Raw genomic sequence first — 20,193 nt, forward strand, 5'->3', positions numbered from 1 at the left:
AGGATGATCGACTCAGACACATGATCCGATAAGGCCGTGGCAAATGCCCAACTGGTCCACCCAGCTGGCCTGGGCCTGGGCAGGTCCCCACCCCTGGGACAGCAGAGACGTGGGACTCCAGAGTGCAGCAATCTGTACCTCAATCTTGAGGGCCCAGGAGTCTGCTCCTCAGCTAACAGGAGGAAACACACGCCAGTGTTTTCCAATGAATAATGAGCAAGACTATTTCAATAGAGTCCACTTAGATACAACTTCCTGGAGCTATTTTAGGATCGCATTAGGTGGAAGACAAATGATTTTCAGCTGCCTCTGCACCTATCCCCGGATCTCTTACCAGCATAAGAGCAATGATCTAACAGGCCTGTACTGGCATAGGAAATAGGGCTCACCCGTGTGCTCACCAGTCATCTGCTTATTTCCTCATATGTACACTGCGATATCTTCTTAGACAACTTAAGGTTCACTGGAAAAATCCTACCTGTGTCTATTATCTTGGTACCGCTCTGAGTGGGCATCTCTGGGAGGTTAGTGGCACAGAAGAGGTTAGGGGTAAACAGGTATAAGCCAGAAGAGAAGGCAATGAATCTGGATCCAGCGGCCAAGGGTGTGGCTCTGCCACTTATCTGAAGTCAACCTGGCAGAGAATGGCCGTGGCAACCAAAGGGAATGTGGGGCCAGCACTTGGAACAAACTGGAACAAAATATGCTCAGGAAATGTTTCAGAATACAAAAGAGTTATGTGAGATGAGCTCCAAGAAAAGCTTTTGAAATCTGGCTTGGTGACAAAATCCTTGCACAAGAAATAAATCTGATGAGTCTTACACACAAATCAGAAATGGGAATGAAAATAAAACACAAGCTTATCAGTCACCTCTACGGCGACCACAAAGTGAGGGGATGTGACTGCATCCAAAAGGTGGCTGAGATAGGAATGGGGCTGAGGAGGGGTACCCATTTCCAGGAAGGGGAGTCTCATAAGACAACCACCTGCCTGGCTCACGGGATCCCAACCTCAGGTCAACACCCAAATAAGGGTGACGGAGGTTTTACAAGCGGGATGATACATAAATCCAAATCCAGAAAGGGAAGGAAATGAGAAAGGAACTAATGTTTGCTGATGGCACATTCTGCCAATAGCAGAGCACTGTACTGGGAGCTTTGGGCATATCATCTCACTTTATCCTCGTAACAATTCTAATAAGGTGAGTAATGGTCCCATTTTAGAGCTAATAAAACCGATGTTCTTAAAACTTAAGTAACATGCCTAAGGTCACACTGCCAATAAGTGGAAGAGCTGGTATTTGGCCTGAGAATGTTAACTATATGTGGACACCTGTTTTTGTTTTTGTTTTTTTTAAATAGGTCCTTACTTACTTTGATTTCCTTGGGGATGTATTTCATTTATTTGACAAATATTTATAGAGAAGCTGCTATATAAAGTACTACTGTTCCAGATGCTGAAGATATATAGCAATGACTAAAGTCCCCACCTTCAAGAATTTACTTCTAGTGTACTAGTACTTTAAGGCCTTATTATTTCAACTTGGGGTCACAGAGAGGAAAGATGGGGAATCAGTGACCTAAAGAATTTTAATATTTATCCACCTCTAGGAGAACTGAACGACATAAGCCCTTGGGAGTTTCCCTGTCTTTGTTATTCTGATTTACACATAACTCAAACACACATATACAACTTATGTAGATAATACGACAGCTACCGCACAAGTCGATGGTAAGTAGAGACACAATGTGCCCAGACCAGAGAATATGCAACCAGTAGCGGCTCTATTAATATCACTCAAGAACCACTTGAGGAAGTAAAAAGTGATATGAGGAAGTAAACAGTTATGTGTACCTGAGCCAGTTAATTTAAAGACTTTCTTAACTATTTGCTCAATGTACAAATAATGAAACAAAAATATTTGAGAGAATAACATTTTAAAAAATGACTTGACGCTCTAACCAGGGAGAAACAAAATAAAAGTTGCCAATGAAGGGCAAAAGAATATTTCCAGACCTAGTAACCTGCCTTCAAACTAACTTGACAGAGAATAAATTAATGATATGGCCACTGTGAAAAAGACACAATCAAGTGAATGTCTAAGCAAAATGTGAATGGACAAGCCATGTGGCAAGGTATCGAGAAAACAGGTGGGATTTTTTTTTTTTTTAAATTGGGGAATATTGGGGAGCAGTGTGCCTCTCCAGGGCCCATCAGCTCCAAGTCATTGTCCTTCAATCTAGTTGTGGAGGGCGTAGCACACTGGCCCACGTGGGAACTGAACAAGCAACCCTGTTGTTCAGAGCTTGCGCTCTAACCAACTGAGTCACCTGGCCACCTCGAGAAAACAGGTGGGATTCTTGACGTCTGGATTACACCCTCTAGGTGGACACACAGGACCCTTCAGCAGACCCACATGGACCAATGCATGAAGGAAGCAGTCTGGCCAGAGATGGCAGCCCACTCAAGTCATATAAAATTGGTGCAACGTCAACTTGCCCTCACTGTGAAGTCCATCCAAAGGACAAAGACACAGGATATAGAGGAGATGGAATTTTCTGTCAGATTGCTTTGATCCTAACCTTAAATATTGCTTGACTTTCCTCCCTTGATTTCCTTCTTGCCCACCTTCTATCAAAAGTGGCACAGAGTAAGGAAGAGGCAGACCCACACCAGCAAGGCGATGTGTTTAAGAGACTTCAGGCCCACCTATCCTTCCAGGTCAAGCGTTAGAGAACACAGCTTTACAAATGTGGCAAATTGGTAATAACTGGTGAATCTAGGTGATGGGTATGTGGGTTTCACTGTCCTACTCTTTCATCACATATGTGTGACGTTTTTCCAAAAAAAAAGAAGTTTCAGTAAACAACAAGGAAAAAAAAAAAGTTTTAAAAAGGCTGCAGTGAGAAAGGGAAGAAAATGGTATCACTCCCTAAATCTGAGGGCAACACTGAATGATAAATTCTGGATAACTCTAAACTGTCAACTTGTACCAAAAACCTTGGACGCTTTTTGGGTTTATTTATTTATTTATTTGTTTGTTTGTTTATTTATTTAATTTTATTTTTAGGAGGCCTGGGCAGCCCCTCTCTCACTCCTAACGTCTGTTTCCCGAGGCTGGAGCCATGTGCTGACTGTGGCGTTTGCCTTCCAAGTTCCCTCTCAGAGCAGGCACCAGAGTCTAGAGGATTGCTTCTGACCTCTGCAGTCTGCGGTCACTCGCCCTCTCCCTGAAGCCAGCCGGGCCTTCTCAGAGAGTGCCACAGATACCCTCATCTGAGGATACCAATAGTACCAACAGATTAAACAAGGGCAGTTTTTCCTACGCCTGCACTTGGCAAAAGAACTGCCAATGTGGAAGTGGAAAAATTTGCTGCCAAGGGATGAAATCCATTCAGTGACAACCTACTCCATCGCTGGCCATTCCAGGAAAGTAGGGAGTGGAGCTTTTTAATGGGAAAGGAAATCTGTTATTCTATATGCATCATAATTCACTTCACGACTTAGTCAGGAAGGAAGGGGAATCTATTTGAGTTCAGCGCCTGCCTGACTAGCCCCTTGTTGACCTCCCCACTCCATCTGTCCCCTCAACCCCACCCTCTGTAAAGCCCAGAGGACCGAAATATCTCTCCCTGTGATGCACACAGACTCACAGGGGCACCACACTCTCCCTGGAGGGCTTGGCCTGACTTCCAGGGCTGGGATTTACCAATGTCACTCAGCAAGGTGAGGATGGCTCCTTCGCGCAGGCCACAGCAGTTTTCAAACTGGTTCAGGTACTGTCAAGAAGATGAAAAGAAGCATCAGACTGACGGTCATCAGCCACCAGTAAGTGTGCAAATGTCTTTTAGCGGCTGAAGTCATCCGCGTGCTGACCTCAGCCCGGGGCTTTGGGGACCTGGGCCGACAGGCAGTCGGGCAGTAGGACTGGCAGGAACTGGCCCGAGGCAGAGGAGGAGGCGGCAGCACGGAAAAGCCCGGGAAATGCTCCCTTACGTATCACTGGGGTGTCTGAGTCATTCTAACACGAGGGATTTGCAGTCTCGCCTGTGCTGAAGTTCTGAGGGACACAGGCCAGAGTCTAATAAGCTCAACCACAACTGGCCCACTACTCCTGAGCACCCCGCAGAGGGCAGGGTGGACGGCACTCACTGAAAACCACCCTCTGACCACTTGCCGCCAGGGCCGCACCAGTGGGCTGATGGTGACAGGAGGGCGTACGTAAGGAGCACATGCTGGGCAGCGGGCTAACCAGCGCGCGGATTAGCTCAGCAAACCCGCTTTACCTGTGCTGCCTCATTGCATCCTCCCCACGGCCACTGAGGAGTCTGCTGGCATTTCCATTTTGTACGTGAGAAACCTGAGGCTGGAGGCGGTCAGCACTTTGTCTGCTCACACAGCCATTCCAGGGCCGAGCTGGAATAGGAAGCCATGTGTATCTAAGGCTCAAGACCACACACTTAATCCCTTTGCTCTCCTGCCCCTCTCAACCCGCCCTCTGAGGGCTCAGTAGCTGCTGGAGGTTGGCCTTGAGTAAAGACAATGGAGAAAAAAGCTTCCCCACTGAGGCTTAGCGTCATTAACTAACATTTATATCCACAAATGAGCCACACACACAGACCACTCTTCAAAGCAGTTCTGGCTTTTACATTTGCTCACGTGCTGGCCTCTCATGCTCAGGGTATATATTTTGAACTTTTTAAGGTGGGAAGGACAGGCTGTGTCAGTTGGATAACGAAGGGGACCTGAGAGAGGTGGGCAGCAGCACCGTCCGGCCGGCTCTCCCTGCCCCAGCGACACCATGGGCAGGCGCCCCTTAGGCTGCACTTGCTTCCTGCCTCCCCAGGTCATCCTGCAGCCACACGGGGTCAATCATGTGAAGTTTGTATCTTCTTCCCTGGCCGACTGGCTCTTTGCTGCCCACACGATCAAGTCTGACGTCCTCGGCCCAGCCTGAACCCTCTGTAATCTGGTTACATCCCACCTACCTCCCACGCTGCCCTCTGAGAACCATCTGTTCTACTACAACATGGCTTTCTCTCCTTAAATAACTGCAGTTAGTAATTGGATGATTGGCAAAGGTTAGGAAGATAAAGGGGAAAATCGAACCTTGTCAAGTTCCCCATTTCTCATCGGTTATCAGTGCCCTGCCTGGAGTCATGCCAGCGACTGTGTCCACATCCGGCTGTGACACTGCCAGGATACACCCACCACCCATGGTGGGAAAAAGCCACTGGGGCGAATCAACCCTCATCGAAAGTTTCCTTGTGAAAAAGAAGGCAGAAGGGGCCAGAGTACTGAGAACAGCACATTATGTGCCATGTGAAGACAGAAGAAATGCCTGGGTGTCCGCCCTCTCCGTATCATGGGCCTGCTTCTAAGGTGAAGAACTGAGGGAGGTGTGCACTGACAGGGCAACCTCTTTTTCAACACAAAGACAGAGCTCTTAGTTTACCTCGTGCTGTATGGCAGTATTCAGTTTCACAGACGGAGAGGTGGCCTGCAGTTGGGTCCCTACAGGCTGTGACCCAAGCTTTGCCACTGCAGTTGTGTGAGGGTGGGTAATCCACCTAACCTCTCTGGGCCATGATATCTACTCTTCACATGAGAGTCACACCTGTTTTACCAATGTCACAGGGTTGTTGAAAATCGAATGAGGCAATGTGTCAAAACAAGTTGTGTGACGCTGTTTTAGAGAATATCAGGGAGGTGGACACACACCACTGTCCCTGAACTAGGGTGGGCTACCATCACCCACTCTGAAGGGCATGTTCTAGCAAAAGGAAGTTAATATGGTGAGAAGGAAGAAAGTGCAGCCCAGAGGCGAGTCAGTGGTAGCTCTGGAACCCCAGCCCAGCGCCCTGATTACTAAGCCAGCCCCGTTCCTGCTCCACTCTCTGACCCTGAGGGCACTGCTGCCACATCTGTGGGAGAAAATCCCCCCTAATAAGGACAACGGTGACGCTGACATGAAAGACCGAAGTGGCCCGGACATGCCGAGGGAGGAAAAGTTTGTTTTGGAATGCGTCCAGTCTTTCCCCGGACTCAGACCTAGTGATCGCTTCCTTGTCATTTTAGTAATCGCTGTGCAGAACGCACAGCAAGCCCTTCCCTGATTTTCTCGTAAGACCTTCTGATTCAGTGTCGTGGTTCACACCCCAAATCCATCACCCCACGCTGGACACGGAAGGGGGAATTTGAGAAGGAAAGGTAATCGCGCTGAAGCCACTGTGGCTCCCTGAACTGCCTGATGATGGAAGCGGTAAAAGGTCGCCCCACTGCTCTCACCCAGGCAGGGGGCCCCGCCCCCAGGAAGCCTCACCTTCCGGAGATCTCCTCCTTGGCAGTACTCCATGGCCAGCAGGGGCAAGTCGTTGGGAGCCAGGTTCTGCATGCCCTCAGGGACATCGCGGGCAGCCACCACATTGGGGTGGTTCAGCCTAAGAAGGGGGGGAACCAATGAGGGGAGAATCCAAGCTTTGGCTCAAACCCACTCCTCTCTCTGTCTGTGTCTCAGCAAAGCTCGCCTGACAACAAAGGCCCAGAAGAGCCAAGGGCACTGGGGAGTAAGTAAGAAGATGGGAGTCAGGAACTGGTGACTTACCTCAGTGCCTGGTCACTTAGCATCCACCCAGCTCTACCTTCAGCACCATGAACTCAAGGACTCTGTGAGTGCATCCTGTGTAACTTAATTTTCCTTAGAGTGCCCCATAGTAAGTCCTCATTGTACTTCGAAACTGCTTCTAAAAGCAGAGAAAGTAGAGGGCCTTCCAATCTCATGCCACTCGAGTACGGGTGCCGTGTGTGTGTGCGTGTGTGGGTGCTCACAGACAAGGTGACACCTCCCCTTTTTAGGAGGTTCGTGGAGGGGTCACCTGTTTGAGGTCTTCCAAGCTGACCAGCTTTCTAGTTTACCTGCACGCTTACCATTGTTAAGTGCCTTACTAGCTGGGTGGACAGCATCCACCTGGGGATAGACAGACCCTGTCACCACACTGGGGGAATAAATGGCAATAGGTTCACAGCGGTGGAGTCACATACCTCCCTGGAACTGGAAATACAGGGGGGAAAACATTTCTGCTGACAAAGGAAAATTCACTGGGGTGGCTGTTTTAAACTCTTTAATATAACAGATAAAATTGACCAAAAGCCCTTGACAAGACCTGGAGTTGAATACTAACCACCACGCCTCTAGAAACTTCTACCTGGACAGGCTGGCTGGTATCCTGACTAGGGACTGCGATTTGCAGCAGGTAGGGCTATTGCTACAGATCCCAAAGTTTAGCCGGTTCCCCCCAGATTTCATTTCAGTGCCCCATGGCCCCTCAGCTCCTGCAGTCCCCTCGGTCCCCCCAACCCAGTGGCAGCTCTGTCATATTGGCTCAACGCAGTGGGCCCTCACCTTCTCATGATCTGGATCTCCAGGCACCACCGCTCTCGATTCCGGGGGCTGAGCTCCTGCCGGCACTGCTTGATAGCAATCTGTTCACCTGTTTCCTGAAGCGAGAGCAACACGGGAAGGATTAGCAGAACCAACAGCCAAACACAAAGAGAAATCCACGGGTCAAACCTGAAATTGTCTCCCCAGGGTCCAAAACGTGGGTCTCTATCACCTCCGGGCTCCTGAGGCTGGCATATGTATCCACTGATAGGTACCCCAAGCCACCTGCCAGTCCGTCAGGCTCCACCACCCCCACCTCTCAGCACGCCCTTCTCTCTCCATCAAGTCGCCATCAAGGCCTTGCTCGGGTCCCACCTCCTGCTCGAAACGTCTGCTGGCCATTCCTGCCCGAGAGATTGCTCATTCCTCTAAACCCCGACTACTGTCACACTAGGTTGAACCATATGACATCGCCGATCTTAACCATTCTGACCTACGCAAATGGCACTTCCACATGGTTCAACCTAATAGTTAATGCCACACTGTCTTTATGCTTCATGTTTCTCTTCTTCATGTTTCTCTCTCCGGAGAGAGTTTTGTCTCTCCAGAGAGAATGCAAGTCTTGTATAGTAGAGGGAGTACAGGCTGATTTAAATTCCTACTCAGCCATTTACTAGCTCTGTGACCTTGGGCAGACCATTTGGTCTGACTCAGTTTCTTCATCTGTAAAATGGGAATCCAGACGCCCACCTTTCAGGACTGTCATGAAGCTGAGCCCCTAGTAGTGTCCAGCCCCGAGCAGGTGTTCAATAACACTCCTGCGGTCAGACCCATGTCACGCAGCTACTCCTGGCATTTAAAGTCTTCCAACGCTGGGCTCCAACCTGCCTTTCCAGCCATTCTCCCACAACTCCACCCCAAGCCTCTGACACTGCAGCGGGGTTAGCCCACCTGGCCCAGTCCTGTGCTTTTAATGCTCTCGTAGGTACACAGGCACTAGTCTTCCCACCACAAGGGGCTTTTGCCCTCCTCTCTAAACAGGTAACTCCTCCATTGCTCATACCTACTAAAGACTTATTTTCTGTAGGTTCATAGGGTTATTTTCTCTTTTCTTTGTTAAATTATAGGTTTGTTCATCCTCATGCACTTTAACCTCTATTCTAGTAACTAGCCCAATGCCCTCCAATGAGGTTTCGTGAATGGAAGAGAAGGCAATCAATAAAACTTTTGTGAATAATTAACTGACTGCCTGGGTCCCGACAATGAACACTTCCCTTTTCCTTGTGCTCTGCACCAGGGAGCCACGGCGATCAGAGTAAAAGGGCCCCGAGACTACAGCGTTAGCGGCAGCAGGGACACTGGCACTAGCTTTGGATGCTCTGGCCGCCACAAGAGGGTCACCGCTATGCTGCTGCCACTTCCTCAGGCCCCTGGGAGCCTCCAGGATAGCTGAGGGACAGCAGCTGCCCCTGGCTGTGGCTTTGGTGGCCCCCGCCTGGAACTGGTCAGTGAAGAAGCTGACCTACACCAATAAGCTGTGCATGCTATGCAGCTGCAACAAGAACCGCACCCCAAAGCCCAGCGGCCTACAGGAGGCTCCGGTGACCCAACAGTAAGAAAAGATTTCAAAACCGGACTAAAATCCTACTGTTGCCCAATTGAAGGATGTCTCAGAGGCCCTGTCAGGCCGTTTTCTCATTTTATGACGACACATACTGAAAAGCATCATAAGCCGTGTAAGCGTAGCAATTCATGTGGTACTGAATGGGACCTAAAAAAGATACGTGGAGGACTGCGGCAGGGCCTCCTGCTGCGCACGTGGCTGTGCTTCCAGCAACAGAACTGCGTCACGGCCACACATGTATCAAACCAGCCACGATCCCTGCGGGAACCAGGACCTGCCCAGTAAGAAAAGGAAAGATGGGACTCTTCAAACACAAGCAGTGCTATCTAATAAAGACCACTGAATCACTGCTCGATAAACCAATCCCTAAAACTGAGGGTCAAGAACTACCAGCTTCAGAAGTAAGGTGGAAGCATCTGACCCTTACAGCTCCAACGCCAGAAAACAGATGCTTACAACACCTCCAAGATACTCTCAAAAGTTGCTTTCATCAAATCCCAAGATTGCTGTGGTTATGCTCTCCATCACGCAGTTACCTCACATGCCTGCTTTTTTCATTTTTAACAGCTCTATTGAGAGGGAGTTCACATACCACACACTTCATTAATTTTAAACTATACAATTTAATGGTTTGGGGTATATTCAGAGGAGCACACCCAAAACAGTCAATTTTAGAACATGTCCATCATTCCCCCAAGAAACTCCACACCCATTAGCAGTAGCTCCCCATCTTCCTCCCAACCCCTCTAGCCCTTGGCAACCACCAATCTACTTTCTGTCTCTATAGATTTGCCCATTCTATACATTTCATACAGATGGAACCATACAATACATGGTCCTTTGGGATGGCATCTTTCACTTAGCATGTTTCCAAGGCTCACGCATGCCGTAGCCACACGCCTACTTCTGTGGCAGCTGACTCCTTAGTGCAGCCGATAATCAGGTTCTGCCCTAAGTACCATTCACTTACTTTGCTATTAGAACCCTGATCTTTGGCCTAGATTCCAACGCTCTCTCTGAAGATGCTCAAAACTTGCAAATCCTGTTGATACTGAACCAATCAGTACAACTGTACAAGTGAATTTGGGCAGAAGTCCATCTAATACTTTTCAAGAGTCAGGGAACGTGTCAAAAGAATGCCATTTCTTCGATCAATGTACAGACTGGGCTACATTTCACAAAATGTTATACCCTCTACATCCTGAACTTCTGGATTCCTTTCTCTGCTCTCAAATGATTTGAATTTGGTTTCAAGTTTCACTTCCCATTAGTGGTCAGATTCAAACACTTTTGCCCAGTTCTCTGGTAACTTCATCAAATAACGGCTCTGACAGGCCGTTACAGGTGCTTGTTTCCAGTCAGGCGGAATCTCCATAGAAACTCAGACTGTGGAATGCCAAGTTCTACAAATGATAGAAGATGGGTAGGCCAAGCTGTGAATTGAGGTAACAGTATTGAAAGCAGGCACTCAACATGTGATGTTTTGATGGACTTCTAAACAACAGTTTACCAGAAGATACTCATGGTTTGTTACCTCAGAATGACTCTGATAGTTTAAACCAAGATGTTTTAGAAGCTGCACATATTTTAACTCTAATACACATAATAGTGTATTTTCTATTGCTGCTGTAACAAATTGCCAAACTTAGTGGCTTAAAACAAACGTGTTTCCTTACAGTTCTTGAGGTCAGAAGTCTAGCATGAGTCTCACTGGGCTAAAATCAAGATATCAGCAGGACCATGTTCCTTTCTGGAGGCTCTAGGGGAGTCCATTTCCTTGCCCTTTCCAGTTTCTAGGGGCTGCCTGCATTGTTGCTTGGTTCAGGGCCCCTCCCTCTATCCTCAAAGCCAGCAATGACCAGCTGAGCCTTTGTCACATTGATCACTCTGACGTTGACTCTTCTGCCTTCCATTTTCCACTTTTGAGGACCCTTGTGATTACATGGGGCCCACCCAGATAATCCAGGATAATTTCCCATCTAAAGTCAACTGATCAGCAACTTTAATTTCATCTACAACTTTAATTCCCCTTTGCCATGGAACTTCATATATTCATAGGTTCAGGGAATTAGGATGGAGACATCTTTGGGAGGGGCCATTATTCTGCCCACCACAAATAGTACGCTTCCTTAAAACTGACAGATAAATCAAACTCAAAGGTAGATTTATTAAGTGACTGAGAAACTATTTCAGGCACTCTGTCTACCTATACATTGGATAACCATAGATAATTGGAGTCTTTTGCTCAATACAAACATTGGACCTAACACACAGCTGTCACCTGGCCCAACCCAGAATCCAGGAATAGATTTTGATATTGAAGACTGACATTAAAGATTGAAGATTTCATATTGGCATCAATATCCATAATCAAACTAAAGAGCAAATTTAGCAATAAGAACACTGGAATAACTGGGCATAGAGACCAAAACTGACTGTCTGTTTGTGGCCAACTCAGCTTAGTCCTACAGTTGAAGGGGAAGTCCTAACTTCCTTGGCCCGGGGATGTCCCACACAAAATAGACACACAGACTATTCTTACACAATGGCTCTCTAGGATATGTTCTGAAACATTCCAGCTTTGCCATGAATAATCTTTCATTTGAAATACAAACCCAAACAATGATTTTCTGTTGCTAAAAACATACCTGCTCTAGAAAGCAAAATTCAGTACAGAAATAGACTATGAATACTGGTTTTAAAACCCTGGGGAGTTTGTTCTTCATCAGTAGTGAAACTCAAACAGCAGTAGATGACTTTCTGTATTTGGCCTGGAACACCCTCGAGTCTCCGCTCAGTTCTGTGGAAACCTAGACTTGGCCCGAACCATCTCAGTATCCAACTTCTACTAAGTGGACTCTTCACGTGGAACCAAATTTAAAATTGGTTTGTATTTTGAGAAAATGGAGAAAGGGGCCAACGATGTTACCTATATTGAGTGTAGTTGATTATTATCAACTACATTCTCTGTTATTCTTTGCTTTTTGTACATGAAAATATAAAACTTATGTATAAATGTGAGTGTATTATAAAGTGCAGAAGGTGAGAGGTGGGGGGTGGCGGTGAGACACATCCTCAGACTTCTGAGAGTTACCGAGAGGTGCTAGAGCACACGTGAGCTGCAAGGCCAGTCTACACAGGAGCTGGCTCAGCTTCCCCAAAGTTAGCTTTCTTTTAATGAGTAGGGAAAACACAGGTAGCCAAAACGTACATTCAAACCCTTAGCACAGAAAGTCCACTCTCTTGTTACCATGGCATGGCCATTGTGGTATAAGGGGGCCATTAGTAATAACCTGCTCATTTCCTTTTAGACCCTGCCCTCCAAGATGAATGTTTGAGAAAGGACGTGCAAAGCTGGGCCCAGAGAGATCCTAGGGACAGAAACCAGGCCTGAGAGTCAAAAGGTCCAGGGTCTGGCTGTAGATTCACCCCTGACTCAACAGCACACACCAGTCTACACTGAGAGGGCTCTGACTTCAACCCACTCCTTTCAGTGTAAACACTCAGTGGACACAGTGGCCTCCAAACTCACCCACAGGGCTCAAGGACAAAGTAGGTCATGGTGTAACTCCCTCATCCTTCACCTGGTAAATGTGTGACATTGAGCCCATTACTTAAGCTTCTGGGTCTTTATCCATAAGATAGAGATGCCTCTACCCTTTCTGGTGTTGTCAGTGAAAATGAGATGGAGTGTCTGACACATAGTGAGACTTGAGTAAATTACAGTAGTATCATTTCCTTTCACTAGCCTTATGTAGATGTTGCTCTACCCATTTGAAGTGCCTTCTCTTCTCCCATCAGGCTATCTATAGCCTACCTTTCAAGATCCTGCGTAAGTTCCATTTCCTCAAGAAGCCTTCCCTCTCCTCTGAACATTCAAGAAATAATGTGGATAAAGCACCTAGACCACCTAGCACATGACTCTTGATAAACAGAAGCCATTATTATTCCCATACAAGTTGATGCATATAGTTAGATTTACTTGATATATTCTTAAGTATTCATGTAATGTCCTTGAATAGAGAGAGCATAAGCACATTAAGGACAAGGTCATCTCTGTTTTTGACCTGATGGATCCCTGATGGAGCTTGGGTCAGTGTTCAATAAATTCTTAGTGAACTGACTGAGTAAAGTCTTTAAGACTTCAAAATACACAGATAAGCTGAAGTGAGCTTAGTTTGCTCCAGTGAGGGGACCAGTAAAAGTTAATACTACTTCATAGAGGGAATGATTAATAATACCTCATCTTTTATATCTTATAATAGCCAGCACATTACCTCATTTTAGCCTCATAAGTAGCCTTTGGAACCAAAGGCAGTATTTCCCAGACTCTTTCAAAGCACTCAGAGAATAGATTTACAAGGTACCCTAGGACATTTCCAGAGGCTTCCAGAGAACAGCTGCCCTATGTCTGGCCCTGATATGCTGAGAGCTGAGGGAATCAATATCTGAGCATCCTCAAAATCGATGGGGGAAGTTGTGGCCCCATGAAGCTGGCAATAACAGAGCCAGGATTTGAATCCAGGGCTGTGTGATTGCAAGTCATGTATTTTTCCCCCCTTTTTCCCAAAAGGTACTGCAAACTGAGGTCACTCAGGTCATCTCCTTTTCTTCCTCCTTTGTATTTAACAAAGATCTTATTGAAAATATCAGCCTATCTAGACTGTAGTGACCTTGAGCTAAAGATTTAAGGGAGTACCAAGGCAGCAAGGGTTGTCAAGGCCCATGCTTAGTAACAGAACCAAAAAACTCAGGGAAACAATCGTGGCGTCATTGTTACACTGTCCTTCCTCACTGAGAAATATTCATTTTAGAGTTCTCTGGTAAACAAGGAAGACATGTATTTTGTCCTCCAAAGGAGAGTTTTTTCCTTAGTGCTTTGAAATGGTTTAGACTGATGGTGAAGAACTGAGAATGTTCTTGGGATATCCCCACTTTAGAATTCCCCACCATGGAGAAGCAACACGCCACAGTGGAGAAAGCATGAGGCTGGGATTCAAAGAGATGGAGGTTCAGATTCTAGCTCTTTCACTTACTAGCTAAGCCTCTTTGGGTAAGTGACTTAACTGCTCAGCGCTTCAGTTTCCTCAACTATAAAATGGAATTAAAGCCTCCTAGGGTTGTTGTGCAGACTGGAGATAAAGCATATAAAACAACTCAGCCAATGCCGACACGTAGTAGGTTCTCAATAAACGACAGGTCTATTCTCAGGCATCACTTATCTGACTGAGGATACCGATGCTTAGGCAATTTCATGCAATTCTACTTTATGCTATGATAAAGTCAAAACAGTCTCTCTTTTGTAGACAAGATAAACATGGAGTATTCGGGAAATATACATGGTTATGTTAAGTCTAATCAATATAACTGACTGGAGTTAAATAATCGACACCACTCTATCCCAGCTGCTTTCTTCAACAGGCTCTGAAGAGAGGGGTATCCACCAGAGAACACATGGCTCACGTTCTGATCCTGAACATCCTTTCAAGAACCTCCCCTAAGCACCCCACTGAGAACCCAGGAGGATGGTGGAGAGCTTCCTGGACTGTGCCAGGCTCATCAGCAAATGCTTACTAAGTGCTTGTCAACCCTCGGCTCCTCCCACTCCCTCAGCCCCTCCCCTTTCTAGTCCAGCACTAAGTCCTGTCACTTTTACCCCTAAAAGAGCTCTTAAGTCTTCCCGTTTCTCTCCATCTCCAACACCCTCTGCCCAGTCCAATCTCCCACCTAAACTACTCCAGAAACCTCATAACTAGCACCCCCACCTGACGGCAGTGCCAGTGCTGTCCTGCTACCAGCTCCTCAGCGTTGATTGTTCAGTATTGAGAAATTCAGTGAGAACTAGTTGTTAAACCATCAGCGGTTTACAATAAGCTATGGTCAGAGTAGTTACCCTGTGGAAATTGGTAACTGCCACCAATCAGAGCTTTTTTTCAGAGAGCTGATTTCCCAGCACACCACTGCTGGGGCCCCTTCCAATTTGTCCCCGCAGGCAGAGTGGAACCCGTTCAACAGCTTCCCGTTGCTCTTAGTACCAAAAAATAGCCTCCTCAGCAGGGTCTGACTCTCACCTTCTACACTTCAGCCTCCCTGGCACCTGGTTCCCCTTCATCCTCCCTTCCTGTCACACTTGTCTTCAGTCCCCCTACTAGTCATGACCTACCCCTCCACGGGTGCTCTAAACAGACTGCTCCCTCTGCCTGGAACTCTCTTCCCACCATCTCTGCCCAGCTAACTTGTACCAATCCCTCAGGAGTGCCACTTCCCTGGGAAAGCCTTCCCTGACCCCTGGTATAAGGTCCCATGTTGCACTTACCATAGCTGGGAGCTTACATTTATAATTATTGATTAATGGCTCTCTTTTCCAAAAAGGTTCTACCAAAAAACCAAAAGTGTTTTAATCACCACTGCATCCATAATAGATAATATTTATGGACTAAGTGAATAATTTTGTGCACACACATATATAACGTAAAGATTGTTGTTATGGGGAAATCGAAAGAAATCCAAAGCCAGACAGAGCCCTGGCTAACCAGGAACGTAGAGACTTGACAAGGCACACTCCTACACACAGACAAAAAGGCATTATGTGAGGCACGCCAAATGAGTGGAGCTGAAGGCATTCAATGGAAGAACTAATTCCCACGGAATGAAGGAGTCATGACAGGTTTATGGATGAGATGGTTGAGAGCTGATCCCGGAGGAATGGGTAGAATTTAGATAAAGCTGTCCAGGAGAGAGAGGCTTGTCCAAGAGAGGGCTCAGCCGACACACCTGTTGGGAGCCAACACTGGGCGTCAATGCTAGAAAGACAGGAGGAGGCCAGACTCTGACAGGCCTCCAACGGCAGGATGAGGAAATTTGGCTTTTGGCTTTTTAAAAATAAGTTCAAATTTTTGAACAAGGGAAGGAACTTGAAATGAGTAATTCTAGAAGAGTAATCCACACACAAACACATTCTTAGGCCAATATCTATACAGCCAGAAATGAATTCAATCCGACAATAGCTTTCCAAACCCAGAGAGCAGGTGGCAGCCATTATGAACTAAAGATGACAGACAAGAAAATGGCACATTTGGACAGAATTCTTTTGGAAGGAAACCAGGATGGCTCTAGTTCAGCTGCAGCAAGAAGTTAGCCATAGTCAGCCCTGGCCTGTTTAGAAGCAGCCGAGCCCAGGTGTATGTGGAGCTATGGAATGATCTGCCTCTTCTGTTGTAACGCTAGGCCCCTGGCTATACTCTGACCAGGATAAATCTGAGTCAACGGTGTTTCTAAGGCCCCCTTAGGCCAGGTATGGGTTTGCTGGAACCCCAGTTTACCAGTTGGGTGTGAGAATGTTACTGGAGGGCAGAGTACAGTGTGGACTGGCCAGTAGCCTTGATGGCCCTCCCTGCTCACCGCAGTCAGATTCCCAGGATGGTGTGCAATTTGCCATCCTTTCAGTCCAAAAAGGGGCTAAGCAGCTCTTAACTAACAAACAGGTGCCTTCCTTCAAGGACTTCGGTAGGTCTGAGTTTTGGGTCAGGAAGCAAATTTTAGCTATTTGGTGAGTGAGGGTTCCCTAGAGCAATGGTTTCCAAATTGGGTATATGCACCCCAAGGGTATCCAAGACTGCAATCCACAAAGAGTTAAAAAGAAACTAAGCTTTACTGATATTAACTGTATGGCACTCTCCTCAGGTCATTTGTCAGAAGGTCACTTGCCTCTTCTGGTACTCGAGGTATACTGAGGAAAATGGGCGTTCCATAGGCAGGGGGACAGGGGCCGATGGGGACATATTGCAGATCATCTGTGCCCCACTCAGGTAAAATTATGGATTGTATTATTCCAATAAAATAACTCTCATAAAATGGACAAGTGGCTTAAAAAGATTCTTGCAGAGAATTTTAGTATGTGTAACACCTGCACAAGCAAACAGGAAGATGGAAGAACACGTCTAGTGTGAGAAACTCCAGTCTAACACGTAAGGAGTAAAAACAACGAGGCTCCAATCAGATCTAAAAAGAAACCAGTCCAAGTAATTCAAAATTATAAAAATTATTTTAAATACGGATTTTCATCTGTATTAAATACGATATCCTTAAGAATAATCCTCACTTTCATGTGTATCTGTGTATTTTGTGCTGTGAAGTATTGCAAACAATACTGGGAAGACATCATAATTGGTAAATATTTAAAATGTAAAAAAAATGTTTTAAACATTTAAAAATATTTCATTATCCTCATCCTTTAAATTTTTCTATTTTTGTATGTTTTATAACATGAGATATATTAGTACACAATACATTAGTACATGATAGTCTAATGTTAGCATAGATATATAATTTAAAATATATATAATTGAGGCTAAAAGCTTAAAATTTTTTTACTATTTAGGTGGCATAATCAATAAAGCTTGGAGACCACTAACCTAGAGTTAGCTTAGCAGCCCTGAATTCCCTTCACTGTTCCCCCTTCTCATTCTCTCCCAAGAAGTCCATGACCAAAGGTGAGACCCATTCACCCATCCAGCACACTGCACCTTGTGGGGTAGAGACAATGGTGGGGGGGGAAAGCCTGTCTTCCCCAGCCCCACCCCTGCCGCCCATGGCTCTTCCCATCAGCACAGGGCCCCTACCTGATTGTGCCATCGGATGACGTTTCCAAATCCCCCTGTTCCAAGCCGTTCTTTCATTTCCCAGGCCCCACATGTCTGGGTTGGCAAGGAAGGTGACCAGCTCATGATGCCGTGCTAACTCTGTAAGCAATTTGGGGTGGGGGACAAAAGGTTATGGTTAAGAAAAAATGGAACTCAACGAGATGGAGAAGGTAAGCGATACCATAGAGCTCCAGTGGAAGAGGAAAAGGAAAAACTGAGGTTTTTATTTTGTAAATAAACCAGTTTGGTTTGTTTTTCAGTTTTGGTAGCAAACTTCTGGCTTTCTCATCTTTCCCAACCCAACCTCAACCTTGTGTAAGCAAGCAGGGAGGGAAGTCACTCAAAGGAGATGCTACCCCACACCCCACTGCCTCGAAATGGGATTCTCCAGCCTGGACTCCAGCAAGGGGAGACCTGCCCTGCCATTCTGCCCAAGGTGGCAGAGAGAAGCTATTTGAGTTGTCCCACGGTCACGTGTGTCTTCACACAGTCCGAAAGAATCACAGCTCTCTCCCAAAGCCACCCACTTCCAAGTATCCACCTGGAACCACCCCGCTGGGGGGGCCTCCCAACTCCAACGGCACAAGAGAAACAATTCCATGCCCAGTACCCCCCGACTTTTAAACTCGAAAGAAGTTTCTTCAAGAGCCTCAAGGGAGGCGGGAGGTACGAGCCTGCCTGGGCGAAGGAGACGCGGGGTCAGCGGGTGACACGGAGGCCCCGGCACCCCGCGGCCCGCGCCCGCCCGGGAACTCACCTGTCGGCGGGGACACGGGGCGGGGTAACCGGGGCTGGGGCGACAAAACTGGGGGCTCTGGTAACACCCCGAAGACATTAAAATACGGGAATCTTAAACATGCCAGCCGAGTGCTACTTCCTCAAACACTTCCTGCTCTGACGTCACGGACCACGTGGACCGCGGCCGGCCCTTAAAGGGGCCACGGGGGGCGCTGGCCCAGGCCACGCCCCGTGCCCGCGGACCGTGGCCGTGCAATCAGGTCGGTACCCTGAGAACCCGCGTTCAGGTGACTCCGGGATGGATGCATGTGGCTTCTAGACAATTCTAATCGAAATTAAGCAGGCTGTGCCCCCGGAGATAAAAAGAACAGCCGGAAAACAAGCCCTAACACGCCAGAGTTCTCTTTAAGTAACTTCGGCCTGAAGCGATTTCTAGGACAAAGGTGATGGGGATTTCCTCACCCCAGTCCTCCCGTAGTGAACTTGACCCCTCTTCCTAGACTTTTAACTAGGTGGAATTTCCCGCGCCCTCGCTAGGATTGATTCAAAGACTGTTTACAAGAATTGGGTTTGGCCTCCTGGCCTCATGCTGTGCTCCCCTGGTCTGGAGGTTCTTTGACTCAGCATCAAGAATGATAAATCACAAATTTACTCCTTAGAAGTGACAGCTCCCTCTCCCCCCGTAAGAAAATAAAGAAAAGGGTGGAGGGGGGGAACCTAGTAGTGCAACACTAAACTGCAGGTGTCAGCCCCAGTGATGCAGAAAAATTGAGAGAGGCTCTCAGCCCTGAGGTTTATTGTTCATCTCCTACCTACTTGGCATTAGAATAAGGTCTTTTTTAATAAATAGCTTCTCAGATCTGTGGCATTATGTTTAAAGACAAAGGAGTTGTGTGTGTATGTTGGTATATTTACTCAAGCAGGAGAAAGTATTAAAGGGAACCTGAAATGATAATAGCTACTTTTATAGAGCTTACTAAGTGCCAGGCACTGTCTAAACTATGTACTTGAATTTTCTCATTCATTCCTCAAGGCAACCCTACCAATTGGACAATACTGCATTATTATTATTGTCTCCATTTTATACATAAGAAAACTGAAGCACAGAGAAAAAGTCTTTATCGCAGAATCACAGGCTAGTAAGTGGATGATCTGATAGTCAAACCCAAGCAACGGTTCTTGGGCCCACACTCTTAGTATTTGATTAATAGTAGCTTACTAAGAAGTTCAGAAGGAGGCCAACTGGATTTGGAAGCCAAATACTGCTATTACTGACTACCTCTAAGAAACTAGGGCCAGTTACTTAACCACTCCAAACCTCCATTTCTCTTCGTTAAAATGTAGGCAGTATTGAGTTACATGAAATTTTTTTAAGACATTTTTTTGAGTCATTTTTTTTATAAGACAAAAGCGGTCAAAACATCAGCACCAAACGTCAGCGATTTCATTTGGTTCAGACTAAAAGCAACAGAAAGACAGGAGGACACACGCGTCAGAGAAAGGAGGCGCCAGCGGGGTTGTTGTGAAGGACAGATGAGGTCATGGCAGAGCCATGCTTGACACACAGGACACTCTTGCCTGAACAGAGCCCAGAGGCTGAAATTAATTAACTCTTAGGAATTATGTCACCCCAAACAGATGGGTCAGCAGTGCCCAGTGCCACCCTAGGCACTCAGGCCTGCCCAGGATTTCTCAATTTACCCTATGGTCTCTGCTAAACAGCATACTCACTCAGCCTCAAAGCAGGAAGAGAAAGGAACATGAGTAAATAGTTGTAAAACACTTAAAATAGTGCCTGACATATTCT

The 20,193-nt window shown here is 46.6% G+C and overlaps 1 protein-coding gene and 2 pseudogenes across 2 annotated transcripts in view; 2 read left to right on the top strand and 1 right to left on the bottom strand.

Annotated features, from left to right (window-relative positions):
* IKBKB (inhibitor of nuclear factor kappa B kinase subunit beta) overlaps window positions 1-18,558 on the bottom strand; it is a 48,287-nt gene extending 29,729 nt beyond the window's left edge. The window contains exons 1-5 of one of the 2 annotated variants that reach the window (XM_019742104.2): window positions 18,406-18,558; window positions 17,628-17,747; window positions 7,404-7,498; window positions 6,324-6,441; window positions 3,711-3,780 (exon numbers count right to left, since the gene is read on the bottom strand). In XM_019742104.2, the coding sequence (XP_019597663.2) occupies window positions 3,711-3,780; window positions 6,324-6,441; window positions 7,404-7,498; window positions 17,628-17,732 (388 nt within the window). In that variant the 5' untranslated portion in view covers window positions 17,733-17,747; window positions 18,406-18,558. The remainder of the gene's footprint in view (window positions 1-3,710; window positions 3,781-6,323; window positions 6,442-7,403; window positions 7,499-17,627; window positions 17,748-18,405) is intronic. The other variant, XM_019742103.2, reaches the window with a different exon arrangement.
* Window positions 8,929-9,613, top strand: LOC141571223 (ATM interactor pseudogene; annotated as a pseudogene).
* Window positions 9,890-12,400, top strand: LOC141571224 (ATM interactor-like; annotated as a pseudogene).
* Window positions 18,559-20,193: the final 1,635 nt, after the last annotated feature.

The sequence above is a fragment of the Rhinolophus sinicus genome, linkage group LG04, assembly GCF_036562045.2.
Source record: "Rhinolophus sinicus isolate RSC01 linkage group LG04, ASM3656204v1, whole genome shotgun sequence".
Classification (NCBI taxonomy): Eukaryota; Metazoa; Chordata; class Mammalia; order Chiroptera; family Rhinolophidae; genus Rhinolophus; species Rhinolophus sinicus.